Source organism: Meleagris gallopavo, chromosome 5, assembly GCF_905368555.1.
Source record: "Meleagris gallopavo chromosome 5, MGAL_WU_HG_1.1, whole genome shotgun sequence".
NCBI lineage: Eukaryota > Metazoa > Chordata > Aves > Galliformes > Phasianidae > Meleagris > Meleagris gallopavo.
The window spans coordinates 22,159,595-22,172,570 of NC_139408.1; the positions used below are offsets into that span (position 1 = coordinate 22,159,595).

The 12,976-nt window shown below is 33.6% G+C and overlaps 1 protein-coding gene across 2 annotated transcripts in view; it reads right to left on the reverse strand.

Annotated features, from left to right (window-relative positions):
* Positions 1 to 5,025: 5,025 nt before the first annotated feature.
* Positions 5,026 to 12,976, reverse strand: part of FUT8 (fucosyltransferase 8) — an 82,093-nt gene continuing 74,142 nt past the window's right edge. For both annotated transcript variants that reach the window (XM_085224632.1, XM_085224633.1), the window contains exons 11-12: positions 12,342 to 12,492; positions 5,026 to 8,556 (exon numbers count right to left, since the gene is read on the reverse strand). In XM_085224632.1, the coding sequence (XP_085080758.1) occupies positions 8,239 to 8,556; positions 12,342 to 12,492 (469 nt within the window). In that variant the 3' untranslated portion in view covers positions 5,026 to 8,238. The remainder of the gene's footprint in view (positions 8,557 to 12,341; positions 12,493 to 12,976) is intronic.

Consider the following 12,976-nt stretch of genomic DNA (forward strand, 5'->3'; position numbering starts at 1 on the left):
CTATTTTTAGGAATTTAACAGAATTTCTGCTTTTCAACGTTTGTATTGGGAAAGGCTTCTCTCTCTCTATAAGCCTTTCTATTATTTACTGTTTAAGAATGATACATTGACTTTTGAGCAGTAACAATTTTTTTTCTGCTTCTGAGAGCTTAAAAATAAATTATTTTTAAAAAGGATGAATAAAAGATAGAATTTGATGAAAAAGCAGATCTGTTGATAACATAATTGCATTTAGTTCTGTTCATTCTCTGTACATTACAAAAATCTTTTTCAGAGAGATCTGAAAGAATAGAGTAGCAGAGCATTCTATGTATAAGACACAGAGATGGAAGAAATCAATTGGAAAAAAAGAAATTAAGTTGGCAGCACTGATAGAGAAGTTGTTGGGAAAGAAATTGCATAAATGAAGAGATTAATGACCATTGTTGTGCCTTCTACCAGCAGCATACTTAGAAAATTCATTTACAACTGCCTTTTGAGCAGAGGCAACAGTACTGTCACATCCTTCTGCAACTGTGAGATAAAGTCTAAAGCAAAGCTGGATAAAAAAGTATAAGACAAAACAGTGATAATATTGGTAAGAAGTATACAACATAGAATTAGCTCAAACTGCTTTTTGAGGATTCTGTATGTCCACTGTCAAAGGAGTCACTGTCCTCTCAGACAGCAGTAACTCCAAATTGTTGGCTATAGATCTTACTACTTGCCACAGAAAGGAAAAGCTACGTTGTGATTTTCTAAGACGACAAACTACAAGTACCTCAGAAATAAAATATGAGACACAAATAGCAAAAGACTTTTTTTTTTTTTTTTTTTTTAAACCCAGTGTATGTCTTTCTTTCTCAGAGTAAAAAGGCTTCCAGGGAGACTTTCAAGCGAGATCAACATGAAGTAAATACTGCAGTGAAAAGCTAGACTTATTCACTAGATAGAAGAGCAGAGCACCTACATTTACAAGATGCACCTAATCAGAAAGGAACAGCATGTTCTGGAACCATATCCATCCAGCACGATTGAATAATGTGTTAAATTAGTTCTGACAGGGCAGTCCAGAAAGACCAAGACCTCCAGCCAATCTCATGTCAAGCCAACCATTACTTTGGACACATCCTCTTCATCTTCTGATGTTTCTATACTCTTCAGCAGATTTCATCTCTTCCTATTAGATATGTATGTCTGCAAAGGCATATCATTTTTTCCTCCACAAAACATTACTGCAAAACACCTTGAGACTGAAAAGGGGGAGAAGTAAGCTCTAGCCAGTCCAAAAAAGGGTGACAAAAGCCTATTATTACATTTGTTCTTGCACTGACTCTCCTACCACACAATTTTAAAAGCACAAAAATGAAGGTTATGCCTTCATGTTTACTTCCGAAACTCTCACTAACCCAATCAGCAACGGTATAAGTGAACCTAATTCAGTTCATGCTGAAATACATTTAGCATACGCTTGGTCAGTTGCTAAGATACAAAAGCTGGAATAAGAGCAAACAAAGCATACAGATAATTTCTTAAACCACCGCGTTGTTTCAGAATCAAACATATAAATATACTAACAATAACAAATGCCACCAGCATGTCGGAAGGTACTAAGAATACATCCTGAATCTGACATCTGATATTTGGGCTAGCAGTTTGCTTTCGTTTAAGAATTTCTTTTCACACACATGACAGTAATCAATATAAACACCTAAACAAAATATTAATGTAACAGAAATAAAAGCAAACACTACAAAATCAAATTCAAAAGAAAAAAATACAAGTACAAAGGAAAAAAGATTGCATATCCATCAATCCTTAAACTATTATGTAAAGATTCATTAATTCTAGTCTTTGCACAATATCTAGTTAAGCTCATGTTGAAAATGGTCAACTCTCTGAATAACTGAAATATAGTCACTAAAATCATTTTCAGAAATGTTAGTGTATAATGAGCTCCATCCAAGGCAGGAAGAAATACCGTTTGGCAGTTTAAGCCCATAAATCTGAATTTATTTCTTCAGTATAACAATTTTATTCTCAAGTGAAATCAAATCAAGTTTTATAGATGTTACAGAGAGACCACAGATTTAAAATTATAAATTCATCACATCATTCTCCAACACTAAGTTGAAGCAGTGAGACAACTCATCAGTTTCTTTCCAGCATTTTGCTGGACATAACAGATGTCAGATTCCTTCCATCCATGAAGAATCAAGTACTGTTTTTTGGTCACCTTCCACACCTCCAGGCTGCAAGTTGGGAAAGACTTCAGCAAACACACTTGGCCTCTTTCACAGTCAGATCTTTTGTAGACAGCTGAAATGGACAGTAGTTTCCACATTCAATGCGTTCTCACAGACAAGCATCTAATATTCTTGTGGTTCTACTTCTAGTCAAGTAATTGAGAATTGTGCAGCTCTATTATAGCAGAATATGAGACAAAGAAAGAGCAGGAAGCCTAATACAAAGATAAAATAAGGGATTTTAAGACTGAAGAAAATAACCTGATTCTTTCAGTTCTGTAAAAGACTGCATTCAGATTATGTCCCTTATCACTTGTCTATTCTGCAAGTGTTACTGTATTAGAAGTGCTAGACAAACAAAAAAAATAAATGGATCAGGAATGCTATGTGAAGACATCCTTCATCTGGTCCAGCAATTTGCCATGGTAGAAGTAGCAAGTATTCTCTTCTGATTCAAATGCATTTTGCAAATAAATAAAACCACTAAAACAAAAAATGGAAGAAATAAAAAACTAAATTTTCACACTTGCTGTCCCCTTGCTTTTCTGGTCAAGTAGCAATCACTAAGCATTAGCAAAAGAATCAAAATACACTATGCAAAAATTTTGATGAAGGTTCATACAGAACTATACAGATCAGACTCAGATGCAAGTAGTCAGCAGGATTATTGGAAAAGCATAAAGATGTCATAGCCTTCAAGAAATAACAATCTAGAAGGTTCTATTTGAATGCTGAGACTGGAAGATGTCTAGGATAATTAGAGGAAATGGGTTGATATTCAACAAAACATAGAATAGTTGGGACTTTATCTCACCATAGTCAATAAAACACTTCATAAATAAACTAGTATTAAAAATACATATTTTTCACCTATTAAAAATGTCAAAAATCATGCAAACTTGAAAGTAAAACTTGTACGTGTCAGCAATTAAATAACATAGAACTGTCTGGGCCAGCAGAAATAGATCCTTCCCTCACTAATCTCTCCTTAAGAGTCAACCTAAGAGCATGGAGACAATTTTAAGAAACTGTAAAAAGATATTTTGGTGCAAATACTTGGCACACCTTTGAATAATCCAAACTTGTTTCAACTGAAGTGACAACAGCAGTTCTATCAGCAAATAAGTTACGTCAAAGGAAATAAACATGCAAAACAAAGGTTGCACTGAACAGCAAACACCATCAGTACCATTAGGCGCTTGTACAAAGTACCAACAGTAGTGAAGACCTTTTCACTGCAATCACATCATGGCAGGGATTCTTCCTCTTGTACTGCTGAAAGACCTCTGCGTCATGTACTTTGATTCTGAAATAATCTTGTAAACAATGAATGCAACCAGTAATGCAAGTAGACAATACCAATTCTTTGCAGGCTTGGTAATTTTATACTACCCTCTTCTTGTCTCTTGTAATGTCGTATTTCATACCTTTAGAAATGAACAGAACACTAAGAAGTCTAGTCCAACTTGTTTGTGGTTAACATTTATACATGATTTTTTTTTTGCTTCAGTCTTGCTCCATAAAAACCTGCAGTACACAATGTGGCCCTTGACATAAGTCTGCAGCCTTTGAAAAGAATTCTAGTGGTGGCTTCAGCAAAAGGAATTTTAGTGAGTTTTAAATGTAATTTTAATTCAACACAATATGTAAACGAAATAAAACTTAAGTCCTTTAAGAGCGTTCCAGCTAGCATTCTTCAACAAAACAACAAATAAGTAATACAGTAACAGTCAATGACCAGAACATAACCAGCGTGATGTTTATAAACAAGACTAAGACTTGTACCAGGCAAAATCAAAAAAAGGGACCGCAAATTAAGTATTTATGGCAAGGATCTGCTGGCAGAGATCATGAGTCTCTGAAAGATTTATTTCTATCCCGTGGCTTATAAAATTGATCCAGCAACTTAGAAGTATAAAATATCTAGTTGTATTGGACTTATTCCCACCTCACAATTTATGCAAAGGCTTTTCACCTGGATTCTTCAAACATCTGAGAGATTACATTGCAAAGAAACCTATGAACTGAAAAAACAAAAGTTCAATTCACTGTTTTGAAAAAGATCTAAATTGTAGGTGCTACTCCATTGGCATGAAGGAAAATCATCCTCCCTTTAGCAAGGAGAATTTGTAATAAAAATTTTCTATTTTATATATTATTATGATTTTACCTCAGAAGGTGATACTCACATCTTTTAACTGCAAACTAAAGAAACAAAAATCTATTGTGAAAACAGAACATCTTTCAGTTTTGGAGGAAGCTTTTAGATTACAAATATCTCTCCATAAAAGAAGTATGATCAGTTCTCTTTTCTGAAAAATCAGTAAAGATAAATCTTTCTGATAATCACAAGTTCCCTTGAAGTCCAGTGGTAGAAGGGGTAGACAAAACATTTCTCTGAAGAAAAATACTTTAAAAGGTTGAAATAAAACATCATCCTTCATGAACAAATTCATAATACTCTGCATGTTGGTACAGGAAATTTGGGAATTCCATACAAGTGACTGCAGGCTGAGGTGAAAATAGAGAACAGAACTCAGGTTGGTGTAATTGCATCAGTGAACTGACTACGATCCCAGGCTACAAGGTGCACCACAGTCATAGAACTAGTTAACTGAATGGCAGAATATATTTCTTAGACCAGCTAGTGAGAATTAGAATATTTTTTATAAGGAGAATACATTTACCTAGAAAATAAGTTATTACAAAGAATGTAACAATTATAAATTAACAAAGAAGGAAATAGCATTGTTTCTTGTTTGTTTTTTCTTCATGAATACAACACACACACATGCACAAATGCTTCTTAAAGAGAAAAAATTTAATTAAATATTATCTTGCTTAAGAGACTATAAGGACTTGGTAGTTTGGTATGGGGCAAAAATTGTTGCAGAGCTACAAAGTGAATGAAACAAACAACGTGTGTAAAGGCCTGCTTGCAAGCATTCTGGATAGTACTTTAATGAGTTTAAAACTCCCAAAAACTCAGCATTCTTTCAGGTATGTAAGACAATTTTTTATTCCTGTTATTTCATTTTTTGGTTAGCTACAATAAAAATGTGGAGGTCTCATTTTCATTTAACCATAGATCCCTCTTGTCCATACTATCTTGATTTCCCTGTAACTGAGAATCACTTTTAACATCCCAAGGTCCCAGGACTCTAAGACATAACTGACTCATAGTCTTTAGGAAAACATCTCTAGACACAGATACATCCAGCAAACAGCCTACTGCTATGATGCTTCCTCTGAGAAGCACTGCGCTGTAAGCAATAGAGAATCATACGATCCAATGGAATAAGGTCAGAGCATTTACATTAAAACGTCTTAATTATTAACAATAATTCTGTAATTTCATATGATTTGACCATCATTTTCACCAAAGACAATAAGAATTATTTATTAGGTACTTGGAATATGTAAGAACACACAAGCACCTTGCCAATATTTTGTCAGCTTTATAGTTAGTTAAGCAAGAGCCAAATTATATGGATATTTACTCCACAGCATCAGTATTTTCAGTTCTATGGTTACTACACCAGAAGATACATTCCTGCCTTTGTGTTCATCTTAAGTATTCTGTTATTTCTCCTTTTCAGTGATATTTTCTATCAACTTACCTGATTACAGAGGATTTTCTCGTATGTTAATTCATTTATACTATTTCAGTGTCACTCAAAAAACAAGCTTGGAACTATGATGTCTGAAGGTGTAAATAAAGAGCTTCAAAAATAAAACATTTTCAAAATCTAAAATATCAAATAGATAATGTAATACTTGTGTGGAAATAGTTAAAAATTACATTTCCCCAAAACAAAATGCATTGATTTAACCATTGAGGAAGAAATATTTTTGACTTTGAATATTTTCAAGTTGAAAAATAATATTAGTAATAATAGCTTTACATGGACCATAGAAATTTAACGAAAAGTTGTGTACTAGCTTTCCTTTGTGCCTCCAAAATATCACAAGTTTGGCTTACACTGGTGGAAAATTTGTCAAAACCATTTAGATGATAATCTAACACCAAACAGCTTCCTCAGTTCTCTTAAAAAATACAGAAATGCTAATTAACTCGAGTCAGCTTTAGTCACAAATATTACTCAATTTCAGCATTTCTTGCCCACTCTTTTATTCATTTGCCCTTACTCTTCAATTATTCATTAAAAATATTTGATATCTATTCTATTTTTTACCGAGATCTCTATTTAATACTAGTAGCAGGTAACTTATCTTTTTTCTCCACAGCAGTTTTGATTTTGTTGTTCTTTTTCAAGAGACAATAGCTTTTCACTTGAGGAACACATAACTGCAAGGGATCTACAGGATCTGCCCTGCAAATAATGCCACAGAGAACTAATTAGTTAATTCCATCATATACCAATCATATTCCACCTAATTCATCACTATTTCAATTAGAAAACTACTGCTAAACTTCACAGCTCCAGGGATTTCCTTCTACTTTACAGAAGAAATTATTCATGACCAAGTGCATCTGTTTGTTCTTGGGTCAAAACTGTCCTTGATCTCTTCATACATATATTAAATATCTTCTTAACTTTTAGCTTTTAAAAGCCACGTTTACCCATACGGCATTTTCTCAGAGTCTGAAGAGTAAAGCTTTTCTTTACTTTCACTATTCCAACTTTGACAGCACTAGAACCTGTACAATATTATTCTCAATTGGCAATACTCTCTTAATATCTTGTACATTTATATATACACACGCATATATAACCCTCAAATCTGCAAATCTGTTTGTAAAATTATTAAATTCTCTTTTCTGTATAGACTAGCAGCAGATCTCAAAACACTAAGAATTACTAACAACTTAATATCATGCATAAAAATGTATCCTTGTGTATATCTTACTGGAACCTACTATTTTCTGGGTAAACTGTCGGATATTTTGACTTTTTTTCTTTTCTGAGTACTAATGCAGTGAAAAAGGCATATACCCCTTCTGAAATTACATGTGTATCGAAGGAATCTAAAAAAAGGAAACCTGGGGTATTTTTGCTTCAAATCAACTAGATACAATGCCAGAACTGTAAACAGCTACCTATAATACCCCCAAAAAATACTTTCAAAAGAGAAATACAGAGGGTAAAAGAAAAAGCTTGAAAGTAGATGTAAGAAAATAAGCCACTGGAGTCATCCTGCTAAAACCCACTGTCCACAGAACCGAGAACCACTCTGCCACCACCTGTTGTCATTCTAAGTGCATGCACATTTGATGAAACTCCAGTTCTGCCACTTTTTCCTTCCTTTTTTTTTTTTTTTTTTTTTTTTTTTTTTAAATCAAAAGCAATGTCCAAAAACATTCAGCACTGACAAATTTGTTTATGGCATTCTTTTACAAAAGTTCCTAACAGACAGTGACTATTTCATTGTTGGATGTATCCTTTATTTTATTAATCATGAGAAGTAACCAATGGAGCGCTAAAAATAAACTTGTAAATAAATCTAGTCTGAAATTTGAATCTCTTTGAAGCAAATTCAGTGATCATGGTAACAGTTGAAAACTGACTCTTGAGCATCAGTGAAATAGGCATGGCTCTTTTAAAAATGTCACAAATCTTTCAAATATAGGCACCATGTTTTAAATTTTGCACATACAAAATATGTTCATGTTACTCAAATTACACAATATGGCAGTGTTATAAGTCTGAGCATTATTGTCATATAATGGCAGAGAAGAGAGCTCAAAGCTCACATAAGACTACTGACTGGGACAAATCTTGAAGAGACAAAAAGTATAAAACAACAGTTTTCCTGCTGTATGCGTTTGTGAGTGTGCATGTGTGATAGTGCATATAACAAAAAATGTTTAGGAGTGAGTTCAGATAACAGCCCATCCATTTGTTCTCAGTTTCTTTTCCAGTTTCATTACCAAAGGCTTTGATTTTAAATGCATGTTAAAATGCAAATTCAAATCCCATATAAACCATTAGTATGTTGACTGATTTGAGTCAAAGAAGTGAGAATTACTGCCATATGTCTTCCTGTTATTCTACTTTTCAGCCTCTGGGTATGTAGGGTATTTGACTGTCTCAATTTTCTCCTTAACTTTATAGGACGGGTACAGGCCTGTTTTTCCTAATTTCCTATTGATTCCTTTTGAATAACCATCCCAGTGATTTCCAGCTACTCCAATTATATCTCCAGGTTCCATAGGAATTTCATCAGCAGTTCGTGGATGATGAGCATAAACAGCAATCTGGTTATGTGCATTCTGTCCCCCAAAGTAGTAGATATCATCCAAAGAATGGAAATACGCTGAAGCATCTGGATGCAATGTCTGCATAATTTCATAGGCAACTCGACAAACCTTGGGAATAAAAAAAAAAGAGAACTTATAAATACTGTGTGAGTGTGCCTAAAATATATCACAGTCAGTAAACAATGTATAACAACTATATTTTACAAAAGGAAGAACAAGGAATATTCAGTTTAATTTTTAAGAAGTATTTGAAAACACTATGCATTTGCTAACAAGAAGCACGCAGCTCTGAACTGGGATTCTGTATAGACATAGCAAATAACTACTTTGAGTAGTCTACTTTTCAGTAAAAATTGTGAACTCCCAGATGAACACTAGTCATTCTGTCTTTTGAATGAATAAGTTGCAGCTAATCAAACGTAAAAGCAAATTTGTTTTCTTTTTTGACTAAAGTATATTTTTCTTCTTAATGAACTTTTAGAACTTACATTCTCAAAGTCTACTCTGTAGTAATGATGGTCCAGGATCTTCATTTCTCCCTTCCTTAAAAAGGGGTGTGATGTTCCCCTTTTTCCAGTCACTGAAGTCTTTATGTGACAGCTACGACTTTTTGGGTATGATGGAGAGTAGCTTGGCAATTACATCGGGCAGTGGCCTTCAGGACCTTGGGATGAATGTCATTGGGCCTCACAGGCACACATTCAGTCTCACATGTCAGATGCCTGGCTTGGTCAGCGTGATCTCTCTCTCTCTCTCTCTCTTTGACTTGTAATCTAAATTATTATATCTTTCTCTGATTTTGATTACCATTACTTTAGTAAGAGGTTATTTTATAGTTTGTGGTTGTTTTTGAAGTTTTGTTCTCTGCATGTATGCACCCAATAATGAGGAAAGACACACAACTCTCTGAAAGATTTCAATTCTTTTCAGTATGAGTCATTTTTGTAAATCCTTCAAATCTGACAACACATACAAAATTTCTGTTCAGTAATTACTTCCTTTATAGCTGTGAACCTAGAAAACTAGCCTGTCAACAGCAGCAGACAAAGAATCCGCATAAAGAATTACACATTCAGCTAAGTAAGATTGTCTCTTATTTTTCTTCATAGATTTATTTGCTTTGCAAACTATATACTTACAGATACATTGCAAAATATAGGACTAGTAAACCCTGAAAGAAAGTGAGATTATCAGGAAAAATAAGTCTCGCATACAGAGCTACAACTTCATCTAAATGAAGACTGAAGAGACAAAATAGCTGTTTATTTAATGTATAACCTTAATTCTGCAGTTATGTTATGATTTGTTTTACTGCTCTGGCTGCTCTGTGGCTTTTTCACACATTTCAATTAATGTGACACAGAACAAACAGAGTCAAGGTAGATTTTAGCCTTCTCTTGGCAGGCCTAATTTTTAAACAACTTCTACTCAATATTCATTTAGCTTTCATAGCACAAATAAGAACTAATATAGGATATTTCCTAAAAAGTTTGGTCCTATTCAAGTATACAGTAATTTTGTAAAAGTGCCTCTGTAGTGAACACTTTGGATTTCCTCCCCTTCCCTCCCCCCCCACCCCCCCCAAGGAAAAGAAAATGGAAAAAATCCAATATAGAATAGGCAGTCCAAAATCACTCTGAAAATAAATTGCCAGCCTTACTTTTTCTTCACACAGATTACATAGTGGATGGTCATCATTAGCATGGTTTTGCTTACAGTCAAGCCATAGTATCTGCCAAACTGTTTATTTCATTGATGAAAGGATAGTGACAGTATATCAAATGTTAGAAAATAATTTTTAATGCCATAAAAGTGAAATATTTCTCAACATCAGAAAAAAACTGCAATAGATCTTAGAGAAGTACAATATAAGAAAACACTGCAGATATTTGCATTGGTACATGTCCAGCAAAATTGAGGAGTATGAATGATTAAAGTAAAAAAAATCACAAAGAGTAAATGAGGTTGGACTAAATTACAGTCCCAGATACTGAAAGTTACAGTTTAATACAAGACTTTCTAGAGTTCAGCAGAATTTTACACCGCTGAAAACTGTCATCCAGCAAAAACATCTACTGTTAACACACAGAGATGGAGAATGAGGATAGAGCTCAAGGACACTGTGCAATTCAAATGTACTCTCAAAGGGGGGTTAATACCAGATGACCTCCAGAGGTCATCTTCAATCTTTATCACTTTAACTATACTAATTTATTTTAACATATGTTCTTCTTTTGAAACAGATACAATTTGCCTAAAATATATTCTGTCAAAGCAATTCTAAAACCTAAATTCAAACACTGTTCTTCTACACTTATATCCAGTATGTTTTTAACACAGCTATCTAAATATAATAATAGTAGATCACGTCATAGATTTCTCATTAAGTTGTGGGGTTTTTTTTGTTTGGTTGGTTTGTTTGTTTTAACCAAAAAGCACATAATACTTCCTTTAGAATGTGAAATTTTTACCATATCTGACATACGCAGTCCTAAGTCTTAGCTGATAATCACCTTGTGAAAATAATTCAGGTGAATAGAGCATTTTTTAGAAGCGGATGGCTTCTCACAGACTTTTCTTACCAGGGATGTTTTACTTTGGAATTTATTCATATCTTGCCTTGAAGTAGCCAACATTAATAACCTTCTAAATATGCTTTTCAAAAAGTAGTTTTCTTCACATGGTTTGGTGAATAGTGAGAAAAATGCAACCATAAGCACAACTAAGGGATAAAGGACTTTTCTACATTTTTTTCTGGTTTTGCTGTCTTCTTGTCATAATAATGCAATTATGAATGTCGGCAGTCAACGTGAATAATTTACTCTATTAATCATATATTAATATTATGCTTATTTACTTTTCATTACAGTGCAGAAAACAATTTACATTTGATGTTAGAGAAAATTTATTTTTGAAGTAATTTTTTAAACTTCCAGTTTTTGTGTCTACTTCCACATAAAAGAACAATTGCATAAGATCACAATCTATTACAATCTATAACTGAACGCTGTCCTAAACAGAGAGCATATTTGACAAATGTAGGTTAAATATGTTCACTGTTTGATTTTGATGATATTTCGCTGTACCTGAATTAGATGGATCACCACATGCAAGAGAAAACAATTTTCTGGGTTTTGTTTTGTTTTTTAAACTTTCCAGCAGCTTTTTAAAACTGCTTTTCATGATATATAAAATTAATATATACTATGGTGTAACATATGTAATACAGAAGATAACAGTGACAGTTATATGATTCAGCTTTCCTACACACTCCACCCATCTTGCTTCAAGTTCAAAAACAACAAGAAAAAAATCACAGTGCATAATCGTCTGCAACAAGAATTCTCTACAGATTGCAGTGGACAGAATTCACATTTACTACCCTGACCCTCGATCTCTAGACACATAATAGTCTCTAAAGAGAAATTAAATTTCTCCTTTCCGTGTCACTCCTGCTATTAAGTCAAGCAATGTTTAAGCTATAGCCGAGCACTTCGAATAGAGATGGACGGATACAAGACAGATATTAACTTTATGCAAAGTTCAGAAGTGTTAAATGTTCAAAATTATTTTTACTTACCTGTATGCCTTAACTAAGCTGTGTAGAAACAAATGTACGAGTCATATATTAACATTACGTAAAACTAGAAAACATTTTTTTTTTCTTAATTGAAATGCCTTAATTAAGCCAGTAACTTCAATAGGGGAGAAATAATCAACTAGTGCTAAGTCATCTAAATTTTCACATATTATAAATAAATAAATAAATAAATCACAATAGTCCCATGAAATTTTCATGAAAGACAACTGAGACCAAGATAACAGAAGTGAGAAGAAAAGGAAGATTCAGAACCAGTACATATATTCTATATTGTATTTATAATGCAGTTTACCTGGGATGAAAATGTACAGACCAGGAAGTCTGCCTGAGACAAAAAGTGGATATCCAGAATAACACCTCTTAGGGAGTTTTCAGTGTATCGATTATGAAGTCCGGCTGACCAAGATATGGAGTTATCACTGATAAATTCATAATTTGGATACCTATGAAAATATAATACACTGTTAACTGCAGTGTCTGGTGTTGTTAAGAAGCATCATCTTTGCTGTAAGATAAGATGGTTAATGTGAGTTACTCCTTTACGCTCCAGAATATTACTACTGCCACCAAGCATGCCCTCAATTTATCAAAAGGAACTTAACTGAGAAGAACGCCTAAGATTTCGCTGTAAAATACCAGGAAGTGGATGCTGTTTTCTGTTAATCCTACTGATTTTACATAAAATACACACATCTTGCTTTCTCTTCTACTAAATGGAATACAGGACTGACCTTACTAAACTATGTTTCTGTTCATTAAGGTATTTTTTATTAGATACTGATTATGACGCTGTGCAAGGAAAGAAGTCACCTCTAAAGGGCCATGTTAAATAAATGAATCTGAATTAAAAAGAAAATTGTTTTTCCACAGTTAAGATTGTGTGGAGAGCAGATTTCACAATTTACTGTTTAAAAGGAAATGAAGGAA